The sequence below is a fragment of the Gopherus evgoodei genome, chromosome 1 (genome assembly GCF_007399415.2).
Source record: "Gopherus evgoodei ecotype Sinaloan lineage chromosome 1, rGopEvg1_v1.p, whole genome shotgun sequence".
In the NCBI taxonomy this organism is placed as follows: Eukaryota; Metazoa; Chordata; order Testudines; family Testudinidae; genus Gopherus; species Gopherus evgoodei.
The window spans coordinates 360,768,294-360,785,297 of record NC_044322.1 but is presented as its reverse complement, the minus strand read 5'-3'; the positions used below and the strand labels follow the sequence as shown (position 1 = coordinate 360,785,297).

Sequence of the window (17,004 nt, the reverse complement as noted above, 5' to 3'; positions counted from 1 at the left end):
GAGAGAAAAACACTGAAGATGGAATAGATAACAAGAATATGACTTTATCGAACATGTGCGTCCCTCGATGGATAGAGAAATTCCATTTCAACAGAGAGATTTCCATGGATGTAGTGACAGCTGACAGGACACAGATAACAGAATAAGAGATCCTGATAAGCATCACTGTCACTAAGGTGCTAGCAGTGACTTAGTGACAAGAGCCTGAGTGGTAAAAGATGGCTATTCTTATGAAGTTAGGCACCATCACGTTAACCAATTATCCTTAACTTCATTTTCAACTAACAGAAATGAGTACACAGGCTTAGAGTGTTGTGGGTGAAACAGAGCAGATTAATTCATCCTCCTCACTCCTCAGAATGAGAGGGGCTGAGACCACCTCAGAATTTGCGTACTAAGTAATGGAGAAAGGAGAGCAGTCCTGTGGTGCTCCAAAGCACATGTATAAATCAGCTTAGCAACGGAATTAAATCCAAAGGGGAGTTCTGGCAGAGTAGACAGGAGTAGACACAGAATCTCGCGAGAGACAAATGTTGCGGATGTGAACCTAGAGCCACCCACTGGTTCAGCCACAGAACTCTTTGGAAAGTGAAAGCCTTTGATATCAGAGGATTATGTTTAGTGATCTATAGTCTCTCTGGGGCTGGGATCATCTTTTCACTGTTTGCGTGTATTGTGCCTTGCACAAGGAGCCCTGATATCTCATTTTCCCTTTAGGCCCTACCAGAGCATAGACAATAAAAACTTATAAGAGGCTGCCAAGGTCTGCTATAGTTAAGGTTTAGATAACATTATAGTTATTATTCGTATTAATGGTTTGAAAAAAAAAAAAAGGATAAGGAGGCCACTGGGTTCTTAATGATTAAATAAGCTTTAGGGAAGGCTGGAAAGAGGCCCAGCACCCAATACCTCCCCCCCACCACCAAACAGCTGCTTCAGCAGTGCAGGAGAGTGATAATGCAGGATACATCTTCTCCCAACCTGTCCCACTGACAAAGTTAGTGCAAGCCATCCAGGAATATCAGGATCCTGTATTCTTCCCATTTCCACATGCTGAGCCAACTTAGCCAGGAGGACCCCACCTCCAAACCTAGCCGGACAGGCCTACACTCACAGTCATTTCCTTCCAGTTTCCTCAGAGCAACAGATTGACTGGCTTTGTTAAATTTGGACTTCACATTTTCCTTCTCTGCCAGCCTGCTGTTCCTCCTCTCTGCCTGAAGTTCCTCCTCATTATTGTTATGTATCTGTACTACAACAGCGCCCAAAGGCCCCAGCTGAAATCGGGCCTCCTTTATGTTAAGCCCCATACAAATACATATTGAAAGACGATCCGAGTCCCTCAGGGCTTACAGTCTAAATAGACAAGGCAGAAAAAGCGGTGGGGAGAAAGGAAGAATTAAGATCCCCATTTTACAGCTGGTGAAATGAGGCAGCGAGAAGTTAAAGACTAGAGCAAGAAACCGGTGGCAGAGATGGGAATGAAACACAAGTCCCCTCCTGACCCAGTGGCTTAACGACAAGGCCAATCTTCTTCTCCTATCTGCATTACTCCCCACACCCCACCAACCTCCCTCATCCTGGAAGTCAAATTGCTTCCCCACATTTTCTTCCTTTCTCACATCCAACTCCCACTCCCCTCTCACTCTTATTCTATATTCCCCTCTCACCTGCTTCATTCTACTCCACACTTTCAACTTCAATTTCACTCAAAATTTTTCCTTAAAAACGTGATATGATTAACCGCCTACTCTTTACACAATGATCTTGTTTGTCCTGTTCTCCTTTTCCCTATGCAGCCCTTTGATTTCTGCTCTCGCTTGTGTGCTTCTGTGCTTTACTTTGACTGTAAGCACATCAGGGCAGGCATGATGTCTTACTACATGTTGGATAAAACCTAGCACAAGGGGGCCCCATTCCTGAGTGAAGCCTTTGGACACTACTGTAATATAAACAGTGAAGCAGAATCAGCATACGGCTCTCGGATGACAGACAAGTTCCAGCTTTGATAGTTCATTTCCATCTGAAGTGTCTGAAAATATTAACTGCTAGAAGTGCACAATACTTGATGCTCCAGAGACAACCTCAATGCCAGGTACTATTCCGGCATCATAACAACACTTACTTGAACAGAGGGTTTTTAGGCCTTTGAGGTTTCTTCTTTGCAAAGAAAGCAGCAAATTCTCTCCCAGAGCTTGCATAGCTAAGCTGGGCTGATGGTTCTGAAGCAGTCCGAGTGTTCTTCATATCCAAGTATTCTGTCAGCAGCATCTGAGAGCAGGGAGAAGAGGAATGCAACATTTGAAATAGAACAGCAATGCAAGTTTATTCACAAATCCTAAGTGTCCTAACAGGACACTGCTAAACTAAAAAATGACAACCGGTAAAATTTTCAAAAGTGCCTAAGTGACTTGTGAGCCTAAGCCCTATTGATTTTAAATGAATCTTAGCTCCTAAGTCAGTCGCCCAATTTAAGACCACCATAAAAGCACTGCCTACATTCCAGAAATTTTGCAAAGTTTTTCAGATGCTGTCAACACTGGTACAACTCCACAGATGTTAGCAACATTGAGAACCCCACTGTAGCTTGGCAGCTGGTGTTTACAGACCTATCACTACCAAAGTTCCATGTCACGGTGCTTAAAACACTAGCGACGGCCTGTCTCGACAAGGCCTCACAGCATTGTTGACACCACTGAAGATGGGACTTGTTCAGCAGTGATGGAGAGGTGGTTACAAATTTCACAGTGTAGATAAGGCTTTAAGATACTTTGAAATGAAGGAATTAGACTCCCCCCTTCTGTTTATTATTTCCAGTGTTTGGTTCTATCGCTGCTGTGTTTGAATTTTCTGTAGCCACACTACCTCCCCCCTAAAAACACAAAATACCAATTCTGCTGAAATACAGTGCATGATTAAATTATGTGTTTTCAGATTGGTTTTTGTAAGACATGTTTCTTTTAAAAAAAAACAAATTTAGGGCATAAACTACATCATCATATCCCTTTAAATATACGTACCACACACCTGGAATATTTAAATGGATATATTTAACAGGAGAGATTTAAAAGTGCTGTTAATTCATATAGTTGAATCACTATCTGAATTCAAGCTGATTACAGGGAGAGAGGCTCTATGGTCTAGTGGACTGAGCACAAGTGTACATACTTAGATACTACAGTGATGGACACAAATACAAGAGGAGAGTGTGCACACAAGCCTGTCTAGTAGCCAAGAACCTCTCAATTTTCACCCTGCCAATGCCACTTATTTGCTGCGAAGCCTCAAGCTTTCCCAGCAGAGCCTGTAAAGTACCTGAATTAGAGAAAGAGGAAGGATGGTCCAGTGGTTGGTACACTTCTCTGGGACTTGGGAGACATGGATTGTTGCATACAACTTAAAATGAAGGTCCAATTTTTGAAAAAATATGGCATGATTGTCTCTCCGTGATTACCAGATCAAATGTACTTTCTATTCAAATAAGAATATGGATTTCCCCTCCCTTGCTACCAGCCGAGCACACGCAATTTAGGATCTCTCAGTCGAGCTGAGTTTTCTTCTAGCCCATCATCAATGATAAAAGTTCTCCAGGGCAAATAACACCCTCGGTGAAATCTGTGCAACCCCAATACCTTCAGCAGAGCAGCAAAGAACTAACTGATTGGCCCAGGAACTATTGTTTAGTAAATAATTCTGTTCATTATGCAGAAACAGGATTACACTCCAGCTCATTCACGTTTAGCTGTGTTGGCTCTGGAGAGATAAAGGAAGCTAATGTAGTTTAAGAAAATAAAAGCAAAACAATACACTTACTTTTGTCAAGAAATTAAACTCCCTGAATATACTCAGGAAGCTTTAAGCATCTTGGAGCTATGGATAACGCATTCCACATTCCATTCTATTATGACCCAGCCAAACCCAATCAAAGTGTTGAGTGTAGTGAGAGGAATACATCAAGATCGTGCTGCCTATGTTTAAACAAATTACTAAGAAGTAATATCTACGAAATAATATCTAGGCAAATGATATCATGCTACTAATTAGAAACCATTGAGAATTGCTCTAAAAAGATACAAACACAATTAAATAAAGGTAACTTGATTTCAATTCCTAAAATATCTCAATTAAAACTTCATCCGAGAGAAGGTTTTAAAATACATGTATGATTCTTGCCATATAAAAAATAATCACTACACTACGATTATTGGGGGGGGAGGGCGGTGTTTCCCAGTAATGTACCAGTGCTGCTCTGTATTCTCTGGTTAGGTGTTGGCTTTGTTTACTTGAATCCATAACCTTGAAAATAACAAAAGCTCATTTAAAATCTTTCCAGAAAAAGAAGCTTGGCATTTTTTCTCATTTCATGGACAGAACGTACTCATAATGGGCCCTCATTTTGAAACTATCTTAAATCTAGAGCTAACATGAGTAGGATATCTGAAGTGAATAACGCAGTATTTTACTCAAGGATTACAATATGTTAGCAAAGAGTTAAACTAGAACCACAAAGAACTGGTCTTGCTACAAGATCATCAGACAAACACCAAAACGTACGGCACTATGGTTATACAGTCTTAAAAGAAGTTTGAAGACAACCACAAACCATAAGGAGAAATAACATGGGTGGCTGTGATGTCACCAGAACCTAGAGATAGGTAAGATGAGCTTTTTATATATGACTATTCCTTTGACTTTTGGTTAGTTCAATGGAAGAAAAGGGCTGGCTCTCGCTATGTATGGATATTGAAAAACAGATACATTATACCAATATGCACATAGGAGAAACCACACTGGATCAGACTACTGCTCCATGTGGTCCAGTGTCCTGACTCCAGCAGGAGAACAAGTTCTTAAAAGCTATCTTTAAATGTAACTGACCAATTGTAAAACACAGCACAATGGGGGAAATTACTTCCTGTCCCCAGCAGGGGATCAGCTGAAGCTCTTGTAATTTTTAACAAAGCAGATTTTATTTACATGAACGAAAACGTCTTTTTTAAAAAAAAAAATCTTACTCATTTATTTGCCTCAATACCATCCTGCTGTATTACTTCCACAGGCCAATTGTACCCTACATACTTCTCAGCTTGTCTTTATCCATCTCAATATCTTCTACATCTCTTCGACCCCAACATCTCCAACAGTTCTGCCCCCCCTGCAATCCTCACAACACAAGGCCTTTAATAAACTCCACATTTCAGTGTTAAAAATTAATAGCCTGGGCATGTACTTATAAAAGCCACAGTCAGTTTAAACTTTAAAATCAATAAAACCACATTGTCTGCCTACCAAATTGAATAGGAGTTTCACCACAGGATGAAGTAAGGATTTCAGGATTTGTTCCTATAACATTTGGTTAACAGTTGCTAGCCCATCAATCAAAAAACTCATTAGACATTAATAACATGCATATATAGCAAGATTTATGAGTGACAATAAAGTTTGCAACATCCCATTCATCTATTAAAAGGACTTTTGACATTCCTGCTCAACAACAGTCAAATTCTACGATCCGTGTATTACACTCACATCAATGTCAAACAAACCAATCTGCACAAGGAGAGAACAAAGCAGTCCTTGCGCTAAATGATCCACCGTACAGATGTTTTGCAGCTGTGGAAAAGATGATTTACACAAACTAAAGAATCTTTTATAAATATAAGCATGTTTATATTTTGGGGATTTTATTTAACTCTCATAAAATGCATATGGTCACATCACCACAGACCATTTACCACTGATCTTTTAACAGTTCTCGACATACGGAGTGTTTGAACCAAATTGCAATGTCCTTGGGACAAGAACCATACTTGTCTGTATGTCCAACATGTGCTGAACACACTGTTTGCACTTCCTATCTTGTGCAGAGGAAGAACAGTCTCATGGATTATCGCACAGAACTAGGACTCAGGAGACCTGGATTTTATTCCTGGATGTGCCACAGATTTTTCTTAAGAATGTGCAGCTCCGTTCACTGGGTTGAACTTTCCTCATGTGTAAAAACCGCAGTAATAACATTTGTCTATCCCAAAGGATGCTGCCAGGCTAAGTTCACTAATTACTAGTACTACTTTCAGTTTTTAAAATATCCAGGGCTCTGGGCACCTATGTCCTCAATTAAAAATCACAACGTAAGCCAACGGACTGTAAATATATCTCTATCCATAACTACCTCAACAGACTTAAAGAGGGGGACAAGATGGGCTTTGCAATGTGCTCAGAAGAGTAATAAGTTGGGCACCAGCAGACAAAGTGAGGGCGTGAGTTCCAAAACAGAGCAGCCAGCAGCTCGCTCTGTCATTTATACTGAGAGAGCTCCAGCTGAAGCTGCTGACTTCAGCTGCAGTAATGTATCACAAGGACAAAGTGATCACTAAGGTAACCAGCTCCCATAAAATTCTGGGTTTTATAGGGAGTAGAAGATGGTTCACTGATACTAGGATCACTTGGTAAACTAGGCACAAGCAAACAATGTGCATTTCAATATAGCCAAATATGAAGTCCTACACCTAGTAAGAAAGCATGAAGACTATATTTACAGGATGGGGTCCTCTATCCTGGGAAACTGTACCTCTGAAAAAGACATGGCGGTCATGGTGGATAGCAGCTGAAAATGAATTCCTAGTGCAATGCTTTGGCCAAAGGGGCTAATGCGATCCTCAAATATATAAACATAGGAATGCTGAACAGGAGCAGAGAGGTTATATTACCTTGAATTTAGCACTGGTGTGATCATTGCTGGAATACTATGTCTAGTGTGGGTGTTCATAGAGAGTGTTAAGGGATGACCTGATCATAGCCTATAAGTACCTACATGGGGAATAGAAATTTTATAATAGAAGGCTTTTCAATCTACCAGACAAAGGTGTAACAAGATCCAATGGCTGGAAGATGAATTTGATTAGGTTTAAACTAGAAATAAGGTGTGCATTTTTAACAGTGAGGGTAATTAACCATTGTAAACACTCACCAAGTGCTGTGATGGATTCTCCATTGCTGAAAATTTTTAAGTCAAGATTGGACATTTTTTCTAAAAAGCATGTTCCAGTTCAAACAGGAATTAATTCAAAGAAGTTCTGTTCCCACGCATAACATAAATTATAGGCCAAATAATCACATTGGTTCCTTCTGGCCTCATAACCTATGAATCTTAATAAGCAGGCTTCAGCACTGTCCACTAGCTCTGAGATCCCTGGATGAAGGCACCACAGAAGTTCAAAGTTGAACCTAAGAGTTACGAACTGACCATTCAACCACACACCTCATTTGGAACTGAAAGTTCACAATCAGGGAGCAGCAGAGACCAAAAAAAACAACCAACCAACCAAAAAAAACCAGTACAATGTTGTGTTAAACGTAAACAACTAAAAAAGAGAAAGTTAAAAAGAGATTTGACAAGATAAAGGAAACTGTTTCTGTGCTTGTTTCATTTAAATTAAGACGGCTAAAAGCAGCATTTTTCATCTGCATAGTAAAGTTTCAAAGCTGTATTAAGTCAATATTCCGTGGTAAACTTTTGAAAGAACTATAACATGTTTTGTTCAGAGCTATGAACATTTCAGAGTTACGAACAACCCCCATTCCTGAAATGCTCGTAACTCTGAGGTTTTACTGTATAATTTACTGTACAACTCCTTGAATTGTCATTTCCATCGAAACTTGAACACAGATTATCAGGAGTGGGTATTTGTGTGTGTTAAGGATGCTGTGTTACAGGTTCTCCTCTTCCCCTGTTCCTTCACTGCCTGATTCTGGTGGTTCTCTCTCCATACCCTGCCCTTCCAAACAGTTAGGTTTTATGAGTCAGATCCCCAGCTTGAGTACACCGGTATATGTGATGGAGATGTGACCCTAACAGCATCCTACTGCAAGGGTCTCATAGGTCATGTTTTCTAGACTTTTAACCCTTTTTGTTACTCTCCTCTGGACTTTCTCCGATTTGTCCACATCTTTCCTGACATCTGATGCCCAGAACTGGACACAATACTCCAGTTGAGGCCTTATCAGCACGAAGTAAAAAAGAAGAATTGCTTCTCATGTCTTGCTTACAACACTCCTGCTAACAAAGCCCAGAATGATGTTTGCTTTTTTTCTTTTTTTTTTTTTTGCAAGTGTTACACTGTTGACTCATAGTTAGCTTGTGATCCACTATGACCTCCAGATCCCTTTTTGCAGTTCTCCTTCCTAAGCAGTCATTTCCCATTTTGTGTGGGTGCAATTGTTTGTTCCTAAGTGGAGCACTTTGCCTTTGTCCTTATTGAATTTCATCCTATTTATTTCAGACCATTTCTCCAGTTTGTGCAGATCATTTTGAATTTTAATCCAGTCCTCCAAACCCCTCCCAGCTTGGTATCATCTGCAAACTTTATAAGTGTACTATGCTATTATCTAAATCATCAATGAAGATATTGAACAAAACCGGACCCAGAACTGATCCCTGCATGACCTCATTCAATATGTCCTTCCAGCTTGACTGTGAACCACTAGTAACTACACTCTGAGAAGGTTTTCCAACCAGTTATGCACTCACCTTATAGTAGCTACATCTAGGTTGTATTTCCCTAGTTTGTTTATGAGAAGATCATGCAAGACAGTATCAAAAGCCTTACTAAAATCAAGATATACCACATCTACCGCGTCCCACCATCCACAAGGCTTGTTACTCTGTCAAAGAAAGCTATCAGGTTGGTTTGACATGATTTGTTCTTGACAAATCCACGTTGACTGTTAACTTATCACCTTATATTAACCTGTAACTAAAGTAACCTGTACCTAAAAGGTGTCATGTAAGATATCAACAGATAGCTAATAACATAATGATCATTAATATTATTGTGTGGTATATGTATGGAGGACAAATTCAAAATTATATATGGGAATTATGTATCTACCGTGGGAACATGGTGGGAGGGGGCGCGAAAGTTACTCCATGCTAGACAAAGGAATGTGGTTCAGTCACCAGGAAGGGATTGCCAAAGTACACTAAAAGACAATGGAAATGCAAATTAAATAGAAGGTAAATAGAACAATCAAGACAGCAGGGGGAGGAGACTGAGGTAACAGATCAATTTGCATTTTAGCAAACATCAGTGGGCGGGGGGGGGAAACAGTGTAGAACTTACTTCACCAGAAGATTCCATGTGGCCTTCTTCACCGCTAGAATTAACTTTACTTTAGGGGTGTAACCTTCAGAAGAATCTATTTCAAAAGTTTACTGGACTATAACAAGAGAGAACCTCAAGCTATCTTTCACCTAAGATGACAAAGGAACCAGGCACACTGCACTTGGTGGGAGATCCTGACCCGATGGGTTGGCCAGCCATCTTGCCTGCTTGTTTCGTTAAGTCTTGGCCTCTTGAAAGTTTCACTTTTATCTGCTTGTAACCATTTCTAACTCTAATCTTTATGCTAGAACTCATTTAGAATCCTATCTCCTTTTGTTAAGAAACTTGTTTTATTTTTAATCTAAACCTCCCAGTCCTGTGTTTGTTTTAAGTGAATGTTCAACAGCTCACCACATTAACTGGAGTGGATATTGTATTTTTAAAGGAAAAAACAAAGCTTAAAGCTCTCCCAGTGGTCCAGGAGACAGCTGGACATTGCAGAGCACATGGTTTTGGGAAAATTAAAGACTGCGAGTGTGTTGGGCTCATCTTGCCACAAGTGTAGCTTGGGGGTAAAAAGAAGGCTGCTGGAATCAGAATTGCTGAGTCAGAGCTGCTTAACCCACAGACACTCAGTACAAGGTTTATATGGTGTCTGGAAGCGTCCAGACAACAGAACCACAGCAGCAGAGCCCTTTGAAGCACTTCGGGTTACAGAGGAGACAAGAGACACAAACCCTCACTGGTCTGGATTGCACCCCAGAATACAACAGTAAAGTTCCACTGTACTGGATGCAGCTACACTGATTTACACTACCTGATGATCTGGTCCTGTATTTTTAAGGAAATCATTAATGGTGATAAAATGGAAGAACAAGTGGTGGAATTCTCCTCTTCAAACCCCTGTGAAGATCTCCAGCATCACATTACTTGGAGCTTGCATTAGGAACAAGATTTGCTCCCAACTTATCACTGCCTTTCAACATGACGGATGGCACCAATCCATTTAGGTTATTTATTACTGCAGCCAGTACTTATATGTTGCTAACTTTATTTTGTGCAGAATCTTTCATACTAGACATCCGAAAATGTTTTGGAGAGTTAAATTTTAATTCCAGAATTAATGAGAGAGAAAGAGAAAGCAAGTTTTATGTTGACATTTGCAATTAGCAAAGGTCAGTGGAGAGCACTTTCTAGATGCCAGTTTACAGAGGGAGCCCTGGCACCCACAGATGCAAAACTGCATCAAAATGCAGAGAGTTGGCTGGTGAAAGCAAAGCAAAGGGAGCAGACTGGAGAGGACACACTGTCTGTGAAGGCTGCAGAAGCAAGTCCATGCAAGGTTTTAACAACAAGGAAGGCAATGGCAAAACAGATCTTCAAGTGAATGGGGTGTTTTAGTATGGTGTGTGGACCCATCTTTGTAAATGCAGAAAGACGGGCAACAGCATTATTCACATACTGGAAAGTTGGGTCTTTGTGAGGCCCTCAAAAGAGGAGTAGGCAAGGTGAGGTGAGAATGCCGGTGGGAGATATTTTGAGCCAATAGCACATACAGCCATGGGCTAATTAGCTGTATCAAATCTGTATTATCTGCATTTCAGTAACCAAACACCACTGTCATCCCCCACAAATCCTGTAAAGTGTCAAAAGAAAACTGTTTTAAAACCCAGTTTTCTGCACAAAAATTGGGTGAAAAATTGAACAGAACAGAGGCTAAATATGCAAAGGACTGAGACTTAAAAACACAAATAGATACGATGAGGCAAACACAGTAAGCCCAAGAGAGAATAAATACAGACTATAAGGTGCAGTGAAGACTGTTTAGTGCGATTTAACATGTTCCATATAATCCTGATGCTCCCCATGAAATTAACTACAACATGATAAAAGAACTCAATTAATTTTCTCAGTGCACTACCCAGGTCTATTATCATACAAGGACTAAATTTTTTTTAAATAAACAAAAAACAAAACCATTTACCTAACAGAATGGCTGCCAACTCTACTGCATTCATTATCAATTCCAGTTGTTCATTAGCACAGCCATTAGCGTAGACCTGTGAATATTTCCATATCTCACTGGGGGGGAGGAGGAATTAACCCCCAAACTATTTTATACTCAACTCTTTAAAGGCAGTTTTATTAGGTACTGAATCATACACCTGCTTAGACAGCTTTGGAAGGTTTAAAACTGGAATCTTTTTATTTCAAAAGTCTGATGTGGTTGTGAGTTCTTTCTGCAGCTCCCAAGAACAATTGCATGGACCTTTTCATACACACAACACACAGAACCATATTTGGTTTTACTGTACTTTGTACAGGGATGTGCTGTGTATCTCAGAATAATTTACGAAGTAATGAAGTTCCATATTTATTAGCAGGGCAAAAGGAGAAGCCTTTAGCCCAGTGATACTAACACCACAGTGGTTCAAGGGTCAAATTAGCAATCAACATTATCCAAAATAACCACAATACTGTGAATATATACGGTGGCCAAAGCATGAAGGGGCATACAAATGTTTAGCATATCTGGCATGTAAATATCTTGCAATGCCGGCTACAAAAGTGCCATGCAAATGCCTGTTCCCACTTTCTGGTGACACTGTAAATAGGAAGAGGGCAGCATTATCTCCTGTAAATGTAAACAAACTTGTTTTTCTCAGTGATTGATTGACCAAGGAGGAGGACTGAGTGGACTTGTAGGCTCTTAAAATTTTACATGGTTTTATTTCTGAGTGCAGTTATGTAACAACAACAACAAAATCTACATTTGTAAGTTGCACTTTCACAACAGAGATTGCACTACAGTACTTGTATGAGGTGAATTGTAAAATACTATTTTTTTTGTTTATCATTTTACAGTGCAAATATTTGTAATAAAAAATGTACACTTCGATTTCAGTTACAACGCAGAATACAATATATATGAAAATTTAGAAAAACATTCAAAATATTTAATTAATTTCAATTGGTATTCTATTGTTTAACAGTGTGATTAATCATGATTAATTTTTTTATCACAATTTTTTTTGAGTTAATTGCATGAATTAACTGTGATTGACAGCCCTAATACTTATATATATAAAAATAATTCTCACAGCAAAATGATTGACCATGTAGTCTACAAGTGGTTAATAATATAGTAAAAGCATCTTGATTGGTTAATAATTACATCACACCATGTTTTAATATCACATGCTCCAAAGAGCTGCAGGAGACGCATTAAAGAGCCGCTTGCAGCTCCCGAGCCTCAGTCTGAATATCACTGCCTTAAGACACTTCATAGGCCACATGCTAAGCACCTATTTTCAAGAAAGATCATGGGAGCTCAACCTTCAACCAAGAAAAGAACTCTGGCTCAAATAACAAACATACATGACACTATATAGCAATTTACATATTGAATGTTCTGTACAAACCTCATCTAATTAATTATCAACACCCTGCTGAGGGTCTGTCTAATTTTACAGATTCAAGGTATACTTCTGTTCCCTGTGAAAGCAGTGGAAAGTTTTCATTTGCCACAGGGCCAAGATTTCCCTCTTTGATTCTCCCTGTCACTGAAGGCTGAAAGGGGATGGACAGAGTCTATGTTCTACTGCTGGCAGAAAGGCACAAGACAAAAGGCTCCTTATGCCCTCTCTCCCCACCTTTATGCACCTGTGAAGTGCTAGATATTAAAGTTTTCCTCTTAACCTACATCTGTAACACACAAGATAAGCAGAGTCAAAGGGTGAGGTGCTGACAGCTGCCACATCAGGTGAGCCTGGTGAATCAGCTTCTGGAAGCTGTTGGCCAAAAGGAGTAACAGCAGGAGCTGCACAGTGAATTGAACAGGGTGACTTCTTTCCCAAGTCGTGGGTGAGTAGTTCTGCAGCAGTGAAGTTACATTTTTGCACTTCATTTACAAGAGTGCATGGTAGACCCCTTCAGGCATTCCCATTCCCTTCACAGTGCAGCTGTGATGCAGCAGGTTATTTAGATGTCCTCACTGAAATGTGAAGATTGGTTCTTCTCCTAGCAGGGCCACATGTGTGTGCAAGTGCACCTGTCTCTCTCCCCTCTGCCTCTCCTCTCTCCCTCTTCTTTCCCAGCAGTTCTGCTGCTTTCATGCAAAATAAAAAACAGATTGATGGCAAATTTCTTTCAACTGCCAAGACTGAATTTGAAAATTGGGACAGAAAACAAATAGAGTGAGTCTGAATTTTCTCAATACACATCAGTTGTTCTTTAAATAAAGACTATTCTGATAGAAATTATCCAGTATTACAGGCAGCTTTTTGCCACCAGGGTCAGAAGCCTAAAACAAAACAAAGAGGAAAAAAATATATCAATCAGGGATATCTATTTTCTTGAGACATAACCAAAACTTAACGGGGTACATTTTCACAGCTAGGCATGGGGTTTGAGCTGTGCAACTCCCATTAAAATATCAGTGGGAATCACACAGCTAAAAAACTGAGCACTGCTTTGAAAATGTACCCCTCATTGTTAGTACTAAGGGCAGGGGAAGAACTCATGCACCTTTTTTGGACTAGTAACAACTGTAATTGTCCTGATTGCTTAATGGCTACATTCAATTTAGACTTTCAATCCTTAGTGTCTCTGCTGCAACTGGAGAGGATTTGTACAATATACACAGCCCACTAACGTACGTATGGGGGCAGGTGACCAGTCGAGTATGTCCACAAAAAGTGCAAGAAGCAATAGGTTTCACCTGAGAATCACAAAAGTCGGAGGTCATTAAGTGTTGTGTAAGCAAGTATATTTTTAACGAGTTTAAATGTGTTGCCTCTCAAGTTGATTGAATCCTCCTTATTATAGTATAAAAAAAGGTGAACAGGTGTACAATGGGGCCGGCCAGACAGCTAAGTGTAGAATTTGGCCCTGTCATTATCATAGAATCACAAACTTGAAGGTCAGAAGGGACCATTATGATCATCTAGTCTGACCTCCTTCACAATGCAGGCCACAGAATCTCACCCACCCATTCCTGTATCAAGCCTATATCTGAGCCACTGAAGTCCTCAAATCATGGTTTAAAGACTTCAAGGTGCAGAGAATCCTCCAGCAAGTGACCCGTGTCCCACGCTGCAGAGGAAGGCGAAAAATCCCCAAGGCTTCTGCCAATCTGCCCTGAAGGAAAATTCCTTCCCGACCCCAAATATGGCGACCAGCTAAACCCTGAGCATGTGGGCAAGACTCACCAGCCAGCACGTGGGAAAGAATTCTCTGTAGTAACTCAGATCCCACCCATCTAACATCCCATCACAGACCACTGGGCATATTTACCTGCTGATAATTAAAGATTAATTAATTGCCAAAATTAGGGTATCCCGTCATACCATCCCCTCCATAAATTTATCAAGCTTAGTCTTGAAGCCAGATATGTATTTTGCCCCCACTGCTCCCCTTGGAAAGCTGTTCCAGAACTTCACTCTTCTGGTGATTAGAAACTTTCATCTAATTTCAAGTCTAAACTTCCTGATGGCCAGTTTATATCCACTTGTTCTTAGGTCCACATTGGTACCGAATATATTTATAGAGAGCAATCACATCTCCCCTCAGCCTTCTTTTGGTTAGGCTAAACAAGTCAAGCTCTTTGAGTCTCCTTTCGAAAGACAGGTTTTCCATTCCTCAGATCATCCTAGTATAATTAGTTAACATTTCTTTAAAAGATATGTGAGCAAAAATTGGGTGAACAGATAGCAAGTGTGAAAAACCAGGACAATTTTTTTCCCCGAGGTGGGGGGGTATAGCTGCATATTTAAGATAAAGCCCCTAATATCAGGATGTCAGGTCACCTTGGCCAAAAAAAAATCCAGCCAAGTCTCCCAAAGATGCACTGGCTGCACAGTGTTTACAGGAATCAAAACTAATCATCAATGCATATTTGGTCAACTCAAGTCAGCTCATACATCAATGAGTACAGCAGGAAAGCTCATCTCATAGACTCATAGGTCAGAAGGGACCAATCTGATCATCTAGTCTGACCTCCTGCACAAGGCAGGCCACAGAACCCCACCCATCCAATTTTATAACAACCCCTATCCCAGGACTGAGTTATTGAAATCCTCAAAATTGGTTTGAAGACCTCAAGCTGCAGAGAAACCACCAGCAAGTGACCCGTGCCCCACGCTGCAGGGGAAGGCGAAAAACCTCCAGGGCCCCTGCCAATCCGCCCTGGAGGAAAATTCCTTCCCGACCCCAAATATGGCGATCAGCTAAACCCTGAGCATGTGGGCAAGAGTCACCAGCCAGCACCCAAGAAGGAATTCTCTGCAGTAACTCAGTTCCCATTCCATCCAACATCTCCCCGCAGACCATTGAGCAGACCTATCTGGTGGTAATCCAAGATCAATTGCCCAAATTAACGATCCTATCATAACATCCCCTCCATATACTTATCAAGCTCTGTCTTAAAGCCAGGAAAGTCTTTTGCCCCCACTACTTCCCTCGGAAGGCTGTTCCAGAACTTCACCCCCCCTAATGGTTAGAAACCTTCGTCTAATTTCAAGTCTAAACTTCCTAATATCCAGTTTATACACATTCATCCTCGTGCCTACATTAGTACTAAACTTAAATAATTCCTCTCCCTCCCTAACGTTAACCCTCCTGATATATTTATATAGAGCAAGCATATCCCCCCGCAGCCTTCTTTTGGCCAGGCTAAACAAGCCAAGCTCTTTGAGTCTCCTTTCATAAGGCAGTTTTTCCATTCCTCGGATCATCCTTGTAGCCCGTCTCTGAACCTGTTCCAGTTTGAATTCATCCTTCTTGAACATGGGACACCAGAACTGCACACAGTATTCCAGATGGGGTCTCACCAACGCCTTGTATAACGGTACTAACACCTCCTTATCCTTGCAGGAAATACCCCGCCTGATGCATCCCAAAATCGCATTTGCTTTTTTAACAGCCATATCACATTGGCGACTCAGTCATCCTGCTATCAACCAGTACCCCAAGGTCCTTCTCCTCCTCCGTCGCTTCCAACTGATGCGCCCCCAACGTATATCCAAAATTCTTATTATTAATTCCTAAATGCATAACCTTGCACTTTTCACTATTGTATTTCATCCTATTTCTATTACTCCAGTTTACAAGGTGGTTCAGATCTTCCTGGATAGTATCCCTGTCCTTCTCCGTGTTAGCAATACCCCCCAGCTTCGTGTCATCCGCAAACTTTATTAGCACATTCCCGCTCTTTGTGCCAAGGTCAGTAATAAAAAGGTTAAATAAGATCGGTCCCAAAACCGATCCTTGAGGGACTCCACTAGTGACCTCCTTCCAGCCTGACAATTCACCTTTCAATACGACCCTCTGAAGTCTCCCCTTTAACCAGTTCCTTATCCACCTTACAACTTTCATTTTCATTGCCATCTTTTCCAATTTGACTAACAGTTCCCTGTGTGGAACCGTGTCAAACACCTTACTGAAATCTAGGTAAATTATATCTACCGCATTTCCTTTATCTAAGTAATCCGTCATCTTTTCAAAGAAGGAGATCAGATTGGTTTGACACGATCTGCCTTTACTAAATCCGTGTTGCAATTCGTCCCAATTACCATTGACCTCTATGTCCTTAACTACTTTCTCCCTTAAAATTTTTTCCAAGACCTTGCATACTACAGACGTCAAGCTAACAGGCCTATAATTACCCGGATCACTTTTATTCCCTTTCTTAAAAATAGGAACTACATTAGCAATCCTCCAGTCATACGGCACAACCCCCAAGTTTATTGATTGCTTAAAAATTCTCGCTAACGGGCTCGCAATTTCACGCGCCAGTTCCTTTAATATCCTCGGATGGAGATTGTCCGGGCCCTCCGACTTCGTCCCATCAAGCTGTTCAAGTACGGCCTCTACCTCAGTTGCGGTAATATCCACTTCCATA

At 40.7% G+C, this 17,004-nt stretch overlaps 1 protein-coding gene across 3 annotated transcripts in view; it reads right to left on the bottom strand.

Annotated features, from left to right (window-relative positions):
* The window catches only part of EXOC4 (exocyst complex component 4), a 632,193-nt gene that overhangs the window by 462,902 nt on the left and 152,287 nt on the right, over positions 1-17,004 (bottom strand). For all 3 annotated transcript variants that reach the window (XM_030575818.1, XM_030575739.1, XM_030575663.1), the window contains exon 8: positions 2,126-2,271. In XM_030575818.1, coding sequence (XP_030431678.1) covers positions 2,126-2,271 — 146 coding nt within the window. The remainder of the gene's footprint in view (positions 1-2,125; positions 2,272-17,004) is intronic.